This window comes from Camelus bactrianus, chromosome 29 (assembly GCF_048773025.1).
Source record: "Camelus bactrianus isolate YW-2024 breed Bactrian camel chromosome 29, ASM4877302v1, whole genome shotgun sequence".
In the NCBI taxonomy this organism is placed as follows: Eukaryota; Metazoa; Chordata; class Mammalia; order Artiodactyla; family Camelidae; genus Camelus; species Camelus bactrianus.
The window spans coordinates 15,353,944-15,366,862 of NC_133567.1; the positions used below are offsets into that span (position 1 = coordinate 15,353,944).

Below are 12,919 nucleotides of genomic sequence, written 5' to 3' on the forward strand. Positions count from 1 at the left end.
CAGAGTGATTCTTTTAAAACATATTTAAATAATCAGAAGTGTAATCACAACAAGGGGACCATGTAAGAAGAATGAATATTGCAAAGGAAACTTCATAGTCAATGAAGTACAGGACTTTGGATTGGCTAAAATGCACAATGCACATGAAACCAAAGTCATGTAGTTTACGTGTTGACCATGTGGCTACAGTTCAAAAAGTCACTGTTCCAAAAGCTGTACCTAGTAATTTTCCAAAATTGCTTTTAAATAAAGTTCTTAAATTGTAGCAATAAACAAAAAGACAAGATACACTTAAACAACACTGCAGTTTATCAAAAGACACATAAGAAATTTCAACTCTTATGTCTTTGACAGTTATAAAAATCAATATTTTGGCTAAGTTATAAACATGTTTATAATGCAATTATTTGCATAACTCTAGTAATGCTAACGATGGCTGTTAAGATCAGAATAGGTTTTTAAAAAAACACTACAAACATAAAAATACGTAGCCCCATTATTTACCTGTAGAACGTGTTCAAATTATGCCTAAATTTCTGCATTTACTATATCACCACTGCTCTAATATTAAAATTCACATCCAAAGGATAAGGCGAAACCACCTACGAATTGGCATATTTGTTTATTTCTCAATTTGTGAAAATGTCCTTAATTTGTTGATGTAGCAAACAAATTTCAACTCTGATTGCTATGCAAAAGAACAGAAGATAATCTGCTTTGCAATGAACTTTAAAGTTCAATTGCACACAGGCAACATGCTATATATGAAAAAATTACTAACTGAACTACAGGTATTAAATACTGAAAAAGTTAACAGTTTATTATAATTTATTTTATTTAACAATCTAGGAAGTTTGCAGCCATCAGCAGTTCCAGTGCAATTTCAGGTGCAATTGGGAATTCAGGAATTTCCGTGGAGCTGTTAGTATACCGAACCTTGTAGGTAAAATACATGCATACTTTTGATAGCACATGTGAAGGGATCTCTCTAAAATTGACTTCATTAGTTTCGTTCTCAGCAAACTGACCTGTAAAAGAAAAGGAATATGTTTGCTATGGGCTGAACTGTGTTCCTCCAAAATTCATGTTTAAGTCCTAACCCCCAGTACTTCAGAATGTGACTATGTTTGGAAATAGGTAATTAAGGCAAAGCAGGTTATGATGGTGGGCCTCAATCCAGTATGACTGGCATCCTTATAAGGACAGGCATTTAGGTTGCGGACACACAGAGGTAAGACAATGTGAAGACGTAGGGAGAAGACAGTCATCTCCAAGGCAAGCAGAGAGGCCTCAGAAGCAGCCAACCCTGACAACACCTTGATCTCACATTTCCACCTTCCAGAATTGTAAGAAAATAAATTTCTGTTGTTTAAATCATCTAGTCAGTGGTACTTTTTATGGCAGCCCTAGCAAACCAATAAAATGTGAAAAGAAAAAAAATCCAACTAGCATCAAACGATCTATCTAGCTCTGATTTCAGAGTAGAAACAAAGAAATCTCCTCATCGGCTACTTCCCTTTGTTTAGTAAGTTCATAAACTGTTTTCAGTGATCTCCCAAAATTTCTTTAGCTATGTAAAGGTTACATAATTTAGCCCTTACCATAGGGAGAAAGTATTTTCTTGGCACTGTGTACAGAATATAAAAAGCAGGAAAATATACTTTCTGAGAATGTAGCATTTTAAAAGTTTTCCAGTAATTGTCCATTGGTTGACAATGAGTACTTGCTAGCACCTAGAGTGGGGTCTTACAGTAAGACTTTTCACTAAAAACAAAAACAGGGCTCTTTAGAAAAATGGTTGTTTCCAGTATTGAGGAATAATGTATAAAATGAACCTGAGAAATTTTGTTATTCAGAAAGTACAGCTATCCAAGACTCATAGAGCCACGTCAGAAGGACACAGGAGCCAACCTGATGTGCTCCCTCTGGCATCAAAATGGAGCAAATCTGAGCATCAGTGAGAATGACTGCACTGGACTGAAAAATCATATCTAAAAAGTATAAATGCAAAAACACAAATAAAACACTCCTTACGACTGGAGGATGCTGGAGAACCAATTCATAACTCTGAAAAATTGTATGTGAAGGGAAAACAATCAAGCATTTACCTTTTTTTTCCTTGACAGACTGTATTTCAGGGTAACCCAAAAGTTCTTTAAAGGAGAATTCGAACTAATAAATGTAGAAGAAATTACAGAACTAGAAAACCCCTGTTTTGTAATTCCAACTGAAGTAAATTTCAGCAATTACTACAGTGAATGCTAAAACTATTATGTGACAGTCTGACTACGGAATTGCTCATGGACAAATCAGCTTAACCCTGAAACCCACCAATCAATCTTGACATTGCTAAAATATGTGATACGATAGAAATATACTAGTACCGCCTATAAAGTATTCTTGTTAGAAAAATGAACTGGATTCTAATCAAGCCTCTAGGGTTCTAATTATGAGTGTAAAAGATGAAACATGACTTAGTCTAATCTGGATGTGGACAGTACACAAATAACTTTGTTTCTAGTAAAACTGATGGTCTGAAGAAAAGGGAAGTCACAGAGGACTATCATAGATGTTGCGAGTGAAATGACTTAATGTCAGGAATTTGCTTGAAATACTTCTTTAAAAAGGTGAGTGTAATAGACAAAACAAGATTGGCAAAATGTTGATAACAACTGAAGTTGGTCGATGGGTACATGGAGGTGTGTCATGCTATTCTTGCCACTTCTGTGTATGTTCTAAAATCTCCATATTAAAAAAAAAATAGAAAAGGAATTGCAAAGGATCCCAAATAGGCAAAACAATTTTGAAAAGGAGAAACAAACACAGGGGCCTCACACTTCCCAATTTCAAAACTTACTACAAAGCTACAGTAATCAAAATAGTGCCATACTGGCTTAAGGACAGATATATAGATCAATGGAAGAGAACAGAGATAAACCTGCACGTATGTGGTCAACTGATTATCAACAAGGATGCCAAGACTATTCAATGGAGGAAAGTATGGTCTTTTCAACAATGGCATTAGGATGTTCACATGCACAAGAATGAAGCTGATTCACACTATATACAAAAATTAACTTAAAATCAAAGACATCAATGTTAAGAACTTAAGACACAATCTATTAAGAAAACATAGGGGTAAATCTTCATGACATCGAATTTGGCAATGGATTTTTAGATAGGACTCCAAAAATCACAAACAAAGGGAAAACAGATAAACTGGATTTCATCAGAGTAAAAAGCTTCTGTGCATCAAAAGACATTATCAAGAAAAAAGACAACCTACAGAATGGAGAAAATAATTCCAACTCATGTCTAGTGTCCAGAATTTATAAAGAACTCATTAACAGCAATAAAAAAGACAAGTCAATTAAAAAATAGGCAACAGAACAGAATAGATATTTCTCAAAAGATGTACAAATGACCAGCAAGCACTTTAAGATATTTTCAACATCATTAGTCACTAGGGAATTGCTAATCAAACGTACAAGGAGACATGTAGCACTTCACACCCACTGAGATGGCTAGAATTAGAAAAATGGAAAATGTGAATGAGTATGTGGAGAAACTGGAATCCTCATACATTGCTGGTAGGAATGTAAAATGGTTCAGCCACTGGGCAAACAGTTCAGCATCCTCCAGAAGTTAAACATAAAATGACTGTATGCTCCAGAAATTCCAATTTTCAAGAAAAAAATTTTTGAGGTAAACTGTTAAGAATAGACATTTGGGAGGCGGTAACATCTATAGATAAACTTCGCATGTAACCAGGAGCACAGATCAACAATCAGAGTCCTGTGGCGAAGAAATCGACCATGGAAACTAATGTAGGGAAATGATCCCTCCGATTACAAAATAATCAATTTGGTCTAACTGAAACTAGGGTAAATAACTGAAAACAAGAAATAGCAGAAACCACTTTTTTCAATGTAACATAATCATGCAATAATTAATGTTAGAAAAGTTGCTGTCTCTCTTTCTTCTAATGTTATGAGTCATTTAATTCAATTTAAGAACATATTCATCAGACACTAAAAGTGAAGCTATATTAAGAGAAAATAAAGAAATGTACCTACCTGGGCCACTCAACATGGCTTTTATTGTTCCTGATGTTAGCGCATGTTCTCTTTTTACAATAAATTCATGACCATCCGAAGATATCAATTTGACATACATGGCATCAGGGCCTTCACAGCCACCATAGGTTTTCTCTTCTCCATCTAAAGTAAAGTAGGATAATGATTTTGAATTGCAAACTTTATTAAAAATAAACAGGCTTACCATAGCTAATATTTCAGTAACTCAGACCAGAAACATTTCTGAGGGTAACAGCCACTAAGATTTTAAAGTTTTTGACTCCTTGTATTATTCTCTAAATATTTTCCAATGTCAGAATAAACTCTACATTCAAGGATATTACTTTAGATGAAAATTTACCAGTATTTTTCAATCAAGTATTAACAATTAGTAAACATAGCAGCACATTCGATTATGAAGACTAAAAAAAAATTCAAGTAGTAAGACTTTAATTCTATCATGCGAAATACTCATTTTAAAAACAAGATGCATAGTGTGTTTTTGAAGACAACTGTTATGTGCCACGTGAGATGAACTTCTGACAAGCCTCAAATTTTAAGCTAGAGCTTCCTTTATTCAGCATTTTGCTCTTGATCCATAAAAACAACGATCAAAACATTTTACTGCCCAGTTTAAATTACTGCATGACTTAAGTAATGAATATAGACAAATATCAGTCTTTAAAAATTCAAAGTAGAGATGAGGAGACAGTTTGTAGATGTCACTCTGCTACCAGCTACTCCCACTGCCACTACGCTGGCTTCAGCCGCAGGAGCTGGCTCAACATAACTTTTGGGGGAGAGTACGTATTTCTGTATATCCATTTAACATCTTTTCCCATGTATATAACTTTACAATTTTGTACTGACAGGATTTTAATTTTTATGGTTACTGATATTTGAAAGAAAATATCTTAAGGCTTATTCTAAAAACTTAGGAAGCCTTAGAGAGAATAGAAGATGAAGCTGAAGTACTGCTCAAAGCATCCACTTACCGATTTGCTAGTAATTTAGAAATCTCTAAAACTGAGATTAATAACAAAATCGCCTATGTACTACTGCTGCCAAAAATATTTAATCTGAATCTAATCAGTAGGAAATACTCAGACAAATCTAAATTTAAGTGTCATGAAAAACCTCACTCCTAACCCCACCCAAGAATAGAACAGTTTAAAGGAGACCAAAGAGACAAATTAATGCAGTAAGTAATCCTCGACTGGATCCTAGATTTAAAATAATAAACTTCTGTAAAGAACACTATTGAAAAAACTGTGAAATTTTGAATATGGACTAAGGAGACACATGCTAAAGTATTTAGGTATGCAGTGTTACATGTACAACTAAATAAATCGTATAGAAAAAGCTTATGTGTTCGTGTGTGTATATGTAGGTTTATAAACACATACATATATACATACAGAAAAAGCAAATGTGGCAAAAGGTTAATAATTGGTGAAGGGTATAGTGTATTATTCTAGCAATTTTTCATAATAAAAAGCTAGGGGACTCATAAAAATGCAAGTAACTTCTAAATTATATACAATTCAAGCATACAGATTTCTAGCAGTTTTTGCCAACCTCTGAGAACACAAAAATAATTATCAATTATTTAAATTTATAATTCTAGTATTTTCTGCAAGCTAAACCATTTTATATGTCTGTTGGGAAAGTTTCTAATTTCTTAAGGTACAATTATTCACTAGCAATCACAAATTAAATTTGGCAAAATAAAGTTACTGATCTGCCTTTCAGAAATATGTAGTGAAACATAAGTTTTTGATTTAGACAACTAACATCAGTCTACTCTATTTTCTTACACGCATTCAGTGACTTCAAAGGCCTATGTTTGAGAAGAAAAACCAGCTTCACCTAATTGAAGTACAAAATTACTTTTATACAACTTACCCATTATGTTCTTAGGAAATTCTACTTTGCGTCCACAGGAACTTTAGCAGTTTCCTAAAAATATAACAAGATTAATGCCAGAATAACAGGTTTTCACCCATTATTATTTAATGTGTCCTTGGTGTTACAAGTGCAAGGACTCTCTCTGCTATGCAGGAGTTTCCCAACAACCATAGTATGGAACAGTCTCAAGTTTCTGAACATCTGAGAAAAGACAATGACCTCCAGGACAGTAAACTCTAACTACAGGTCTGTTCCCCATACCCCTCCCCCTGCCCCCCTTTTATGGTAACTATTCTGACAACAGTTTAAAAATACAGACATTACTTAGGTGCTGAACTGAACTTGAAGGAGATTCTTGGTCTTAATCATCTCTGTATACTGTATCTACTAGATACTAAAGTAAATGAATGACAACATGATAAATCCAAGGACATGAAGTAGCTTTCATGAGAATGAAAAAGAAGAAGCCTGCCTTTTTCTTATGTAAGTGTGCACACCTGTAATACATTTTACTGTTCCATTCCTTCTGCAAAGAAGCTACTGAAATTCTGAGATTTAACAATGAAGTGGTAAAAAAATTAATAATTTTTGAGAAATTTTAAATTTTACAAATGAAATGATTGCTAAAGGTGAAGAGCTCACGTTTTCAATAATTTATACTTTAACAGGATTTCAAAGGAAGATTTTATTTATACCAATATTATTTTTATGTCGTTATCAGGAAAACAGCATATCCATTACTACCAACAATCTGAGGACCTAGTAAGTATAAACATTGCACTAAATGCCTTACATACATTATGTTATTTCAAAACAACACTTCCACAGGGGAATTACTATTCCCATTTTAGAGATGAGTAAACACTAAGAGGCTGCTACTTGCTCAAGACTTCTACAGCTTAAGTGGCAACATGAGAATTTAAACCTAGGTATGTTTGCTTTGGAGCCCACATTCTCTTCCATTATTCTATACTGCCATGGTAATAAATTCTGGCTCCTGTTAAAACTTCTTTTCCACTACTGCTGAGGGGAGCTGATATAAATCCCTAGATAGTTATCTAAAATTTAAAAATAGTACTATGTCATTTTATGGTAATAATAGTAGGCGATTAAAAAATTTATCAGTCATTCTTACTTTCTTCTGTTCATACTGCTTTGTACTCATTCTTCTAAAAAACAAAAAAGGGAAAAATGCTAGAAAAGCTAAAAGAACAAGAATTTCAAATGCCAACTTTTCTCTGGAAAATCTCCAGAATGAAACATCTAGGATGTTTATTTAACTAGTAGTAGCTAAGCAACCACAAACAGTCACATCTTAGAAGGCCTGTGGGTAGCAACAGTTTTTGTACGGACTTCTTAATATAGTAAATCAATTCCATCATTTATACAAGAGTTAAAGGTGGCAGGGGGAGGGAACTCCCCATCACTAACAAAAAAAGAGTAAATCAACATTAATAGTTAAGCGTAAATCCTGACTCCTAGATAGAAGTTAAAAATATTTGAAATATGATTAAATTTGAACTTAACCCACAAATAACCTATACAAATCTAAGTTTGGTGCTACAAAAATCTCAGGGTGAACAGTTGAACATCTACTCCATAACAGAGCTGAGTTCTGGAAATATGAATAAGGTAGGCAAAAGGAAGTGGTTGAATAGTGGGTTGAGAATAGTTCTAAGCAGAAGACATGAACAGAAGTCTGATGTCGTACTTTTAGAGTGTTATATATAAACATTGTTCTTTTAGTTTTTTATTTTTTGGTAACAAATAGTGAGAATTCTAGGTAGGTCTAGGGCCTACACTGAAATCAGTTTTTAACCTAGTACCATTGAACACCAAAAAGATCTTTGAAGAGCCCATTGCTCTTCTGATTTGAAATGTTACTTTTATCATATACTATATTACTACATGGATTTCTACACTGTATTCTGCTCTATCAATCTGTTTATACCTGACCAGTATCCCCCCTGTTTTAATTACAATAGTGTGATAAACATGTTTTGCTAAATGGCTGGGCCAGGCCCATTTTGTTATTACACATTTTGTGTGAGGTCTACTTTTAGGTATTTTACAGTTCCCATTATGAATGGGATCTGTTTTCCTATTATACTTTCTGAAAAGTTATTGGTGTTTTAAAGAAAATCTTTTAAATTCAGTAAGTTGGTCTTATATTCCATCATCTTCACAGAACTCTTACTAGTTCTAATAGTTTTTTCAGTTGACTTGTCTAGACTATCTAAGTAAGTGAGAACAAGTCTATTCTTTGTGTCTTTTTGCCTTTTTACATTGGCTATTTACTTGGAGAAAAATAAGGTTAGATGTCTAACTGACATCACTTACAAAAATACACTACAGAGGGAGGGTACAGCTCAGTGGTAGAGTGTGTGCTTAGCATGCACAAGGTCCTAGGTTCAATCCCCAATAACTCCATTAAAATAAATAAACCTAATTACCTCTTCCCCCAAAATAAAAATAAATAAATAAATAAATAAAACCACTACAGATTAAAGACCCAAATGTTTAAAAAACAAAAAAACCCCCACTGATCTCTGGAAAAATAGCAGAAGTAAAAACACAAATAGCTCATAGACCTGTATAAAAATGCTTAATCCCAATGATAAGGAAAACAAAAACTAAAACATTAAAACTTGCTAAGAATCAAGTTTTGGAGGTGAGGGGAAATAAGTGATACTAAATAAAAATAGTATATACTTATAAAATATTATGGGGTAGTGAAAAGGAATAAGTTAAATCTATATATGTCATAACATGGAAATGGCACCAAGATAACTTAATTTTTTAAAAAGCAGATTAGAATGATACATAGTTTGATGCCATTTATGTAAAATAAGTGGCTTCTCACCTATTAATCTTATATTTTCTGCAGAAAAACAAAATGCATAAAAATAACCCCAAACAGCCAAAACAATCTTGAGAAAGAAGAACAGAGCTGGAAGTACCACACTCCCTGATTTCAAACTATACTATAAGCTACAGTAATCAAAACAATATGCAAAAACAATCACACAAATCAACAGAATAGAGAGCCCAGAAATGAGTCCATACTTACATGGTCAGTTAATCTCTGACAAAAGAGACAGATACACAATGGGAAAAAGACAACCTCCTCAACAAATGATGTTGGGAAAACTGGACTGATACATGCAAAAGAATCAAACTGGACTTTCTTACACTATACACAAAAATAAACTCAAAAATGGATTACATACTTAAATATAAATCCTAAAATCATAAAACTCCTAGAAGAAAACACAGGCAGTACATTCTTAAATGATGGACTAAAAAAAATAAATATAAAATAAATCCTGACTTTGCTTCATCCCACTGTTAAGAATTCACCCGGATTGGCACCATGCATGCCTCACAGCCCTTTAACCAACTCCCTGCCCACTCCTCTGATGGAGCTACCCACCCAAATCCCACCCCTGGCCAAACCTGATTCTCCACCTAAGCTCAGGCCTCAACCACAGAGCTGAATTGACTGAAGAAAAAGTCGCAACCATTCTGACTGGTCTCATTTTAAATTTACGACCACACACTTTAGACAGGTACTTGGTGTTGTAGTGATCCTCCTACCTAGTAAACTGGCTTTCCTATCTGAGAAAATTTACAGCTTCTCCTAAATCTCCAACACCCCTCTCCTCCCTACCCTGACAACTTGACTTACTTCACCAAGAAAACAGAAACAAATCACATTCACTGTCTTGTCTTTCCAATTTCATCCTACCTGCATCCATACACTACACTATACTGTCCGCCTTCCTGTGTATTCAAAAGTTGTATAAAAATCATCCTTCCTATCCAAGGCCAACCTTCCCACTTAAGCTCAGTGATCCAAGGACTTTGTCCTGCCACTATTACCAAAACGTCAAAATGCTGTAACATCATCACTACCATCCTCTTCTCCATAACCCACACTGATCAGACTTTTGGCCCACTAGTCCATTCAAAGTGCTCCTGTCAAATCTCAACTACTTTACTTGGTCGTTTGGTCAATTTTACTTACTCATCTTACTCTTAGGGTTTTAAGTTGACTACGCCTTCTTTCCTAATACCCCTAGTATTACAGCTGCCACACCCTCCTGGCTTTTCTGCTTCCATGACAGTTTGTTCCTCTGACCAGAGTGCTCTCCCCTCTTCTCTGTTAATACTCTTGATATCCTCTGGTCCATAGTTTTAAATAACATCTATAAAATATGACTCCAGGATTAGCTCCCTAGCCTGACTTCTCCCCTGAGCAACAGTAGTGAACAGCCTACTTGCCTACTGTAAATAGTCTGAGCTGTGTAACATTTACCAAACTCAGTACATCCCACACAGAACTCCTGCTTTGTTCCTCAGAAGCCAGGGCACCCTCCCCAGTCTTCCTCATTTCAGTAAACGGTACTACTGTTCACCCAGATGCTCGGGCAAAACAGTTGATTCCTCAAAATTTTTTTATCCTGGGGTGAAGGATAAGACCCATTCATTTGGCTCCGTCTTCAAATTACATTCCAAGTAAGACCACTTCTCACTAACTTCCAACTCTTCATCTCTAGTTCAAGCTATGATATCTCAACTGAACTACTATAAGCCTCTTTAGGAGCTGGTTTCTCCATTTTCCTCCAATTCGTTCAGTTTGCCACTCAGCAACTAGTCATCAAAAACATAAACTTGATGTCACTCCCCTGCACAAAATCCTCTAATGGCTTCTCATTTACAGACAGAATATGGACTAGAAAGTTCCATCTTATTTAGTCCTTGCTAACCACTCTGATCTCATCTCCTGTCACTTTTCCTTCATTATGCTCCAGCCATATTGGCCTTCTAAGTATCATAATAGGTCAAATTTACTCCTCCCTTAAGATCTATTTGCAGTTACTGCTCTTATAAACTTTTCCTTCAGATCTTCATGATTTTGGTCTCCAGGCAAAACATCAACTCCTCAGGGAGGCAGGTGCACCTTGATCACTTCCCTCTTAAAATTAGACACTTCCCTCCTAGTTACTCTAACTTAATCTAACTCTAATTTTGCTGTATTAGCTTCACATTTATCACCATCTGAAACTATCTTTGCTTACTTAATGTTTAGCTTCCTTCCTCAAGCTCCACAAGGTTAGGCCTCGTATAGCGCCTGGAATATAAAAGATGCTCAATACATATGTGAGTGAACGGCACTACTGTTTTCTTAATCATCAAGGCTTGAAATTTCAAGTGTCACTAGGTAGGCCTTTTCTGATCATATTTAATAATGAAACAGTAAACATTTAGGACAGGTTAGCTAAAATGCATTAACACGTATCACTGTAAATACAAAGATCCAGATTATTTTCTAGTACTGAGAAATCTACCCAAAAAAACCCGAAGAAGAGATTAATAAGATATAACTAAATATTACTTTGGAACTGGATATATAGGGTTGACTAACTTCTGACTACAAACTATTGCCTAATTCTATTACAGAATTACCATAAGGTAATGAAACTGCCATCTTCCACTTTAAATACATATATATGTGTGTGTACATATAAATATACATATGTAGGAATGGTAGATAGTTATTAGGTAAATCTCATACTTAAGTGAGAAAAGGACAGTCACTTAAAAATACTCGGGGATCAAAAAGGGTATTTGGCGGTTTGAAAAAGAGGTCTTAAAACCAAAGGATTTCGGTTGTTTTCTACAGTGAAGGCGATGCAGAGTAGAAATGCTCGCACTAATAAATAACTACATAGGTATACTAAAAAGGTTTTAGTTCCAGAAGAGAAACTTAATGGCCACTGTACTTGACACGAGATACCTCCTTTGAAATGAGACTGGGAGGCAGACGCAGGGCAGCCCCAAACCACTAAGCCGGGCAGGATCACCCAACAAGTTGACCAGGAGGTAAACTTCTCGGGGACCTGCAGCTGGAAAGAGCGAGGGCCCTCTCCTACGACTAGGGGCTCACTCCAAGAAAAGGACGAATCGGAGTGCACCCAGGGAAAGCAAAAAGGAAAAGCGACAAGGCTGCCATGCTTCCTAACTCCACCCTCCCCGCGCTTAGCCCCAAGGAGGCCCAATCTCGCAGGCCACCGCCCCTCCTTCCACCCTTTTCTAAGCCCACCGAGCGGCGCCAGGAAAGGTCCGGCCACCCTCCTCTCCCCTCCCCCAAACCAGGAGCTGAAGAGGCCGGGAGAGGTGAAGATCTTCCGTTCCTTCCCCGCCCAAATGGGAAGGGGTGGGAAGTGGGGTTGCGAGCGCGCCCAGTACGAGCCTCCCTCGTCCCCACCTCCGCGAGCCCAGAGCTCCGTTCCCACCCCAGCTCCATTCCCATCCCAGACTCACTCGTCAGCCCCGCAGCCACCGCAGCCACCGCACCGGGTCCCCGCGCACCGCTACAGCCCCTACACCAGGGCCACCCCCCCCACCCCCAGCTGCCTGCCGCCGTGGGTTCCGGGGCAGTTGGAGGGGAATCACTTCCGCTGGGTCACGGACGTTTTCTACGACGCGCGGGAGATTAGTACCTAGTGAGGCGGAGTCGCAGTGAGTCCGTCGCCTGCCGGCGTCTACAGGAAGTGCGCAGCGCCCCCTCCCCTTTCCCTCAGGCCAGCCTGCGAGGGCGGCGGTCCCTGGCGAGTCTCAACCAATCCTATTCTGAGTCTTCTGATTCCCAGTATGCAGCGCCAACCCTGATCTGATTTCCTCGGGAACCGCATCCTCAAAGAGGTGGTGGTGGGTGGTGGGGGGTAGTTATGAAGCAGCACTGCATCCTGGGGTTTGTAGTTTCTATGGCGGGTACTGGGTACTGTCGTGTTGCGCTGAGGCAGCACTGCATCCTGGGATTTGTAGTTTCTCACCTTGCGCCTTAAGATCCTGGTAATTGTGGAGACTGTCCCTGCCTTTCGTTTTGGGGTACGCTTGGAGGTGGGAGAATATCTGTAGAGGGAAGACTG

The 12,919-nt window shown here is 37.1% G+C and overlaps 1 protein-coding gene across 2 annotated transcripts; it reads right to left on the reverse strand.

Annotated features, from left to right (window-relative positions):
- Positions 1 to 607: 607 nt before the first annotated feature.
- ELOC (elongin C) lies at positions 608 to 12,663 on the reverse strand. 2 transcript variants are annotated; one of them, XM_010951449.3, is made up of 4 exons: positions 12,491 to 12,663; positions 5,982 to 6,035; positions 4,077 to 4,220; positions 608 to 1,028 (listed from the first exon to the last, which is right to left on the reverse strand). In XM_010951449.3, exons 2-4 carry the CDS (start codon positions 5,983 to 5,985, stop codon positions 838 to 840), a joined length of 339 nt encoding a protein of 112 aa, XP_010949751.1. In that variant the 5' UTR covers positions 5,986 to 6,035; positions 12,491 to 12,663; the 3' UTR covers positions 608 to 837. The 2 variants fall into 2 exon arrangements, with proteins under 2 accessions (XP_010949751.1, XP_010949743.1); XM_010951441.3 differs by lacking the exon at positions 12,491 to 12,663 and adding an exon at positions 12,312 to 12,453.
- Positions 12,664 to 12,919: the final 256 nt, after the last annotated feature.

Excerpts from the sequence above, each read along its gene's own strand:
- ELOC (XM_010951449.3), bottom strand. Across the intron at positions 1,029-4,076 it reads AGCCATGTTGAGTGGCCCAG|GTCAGTTTGCTGAGAACGAA; the intron begins GTAGGTACATTT and ends TTTCTTTTACAG.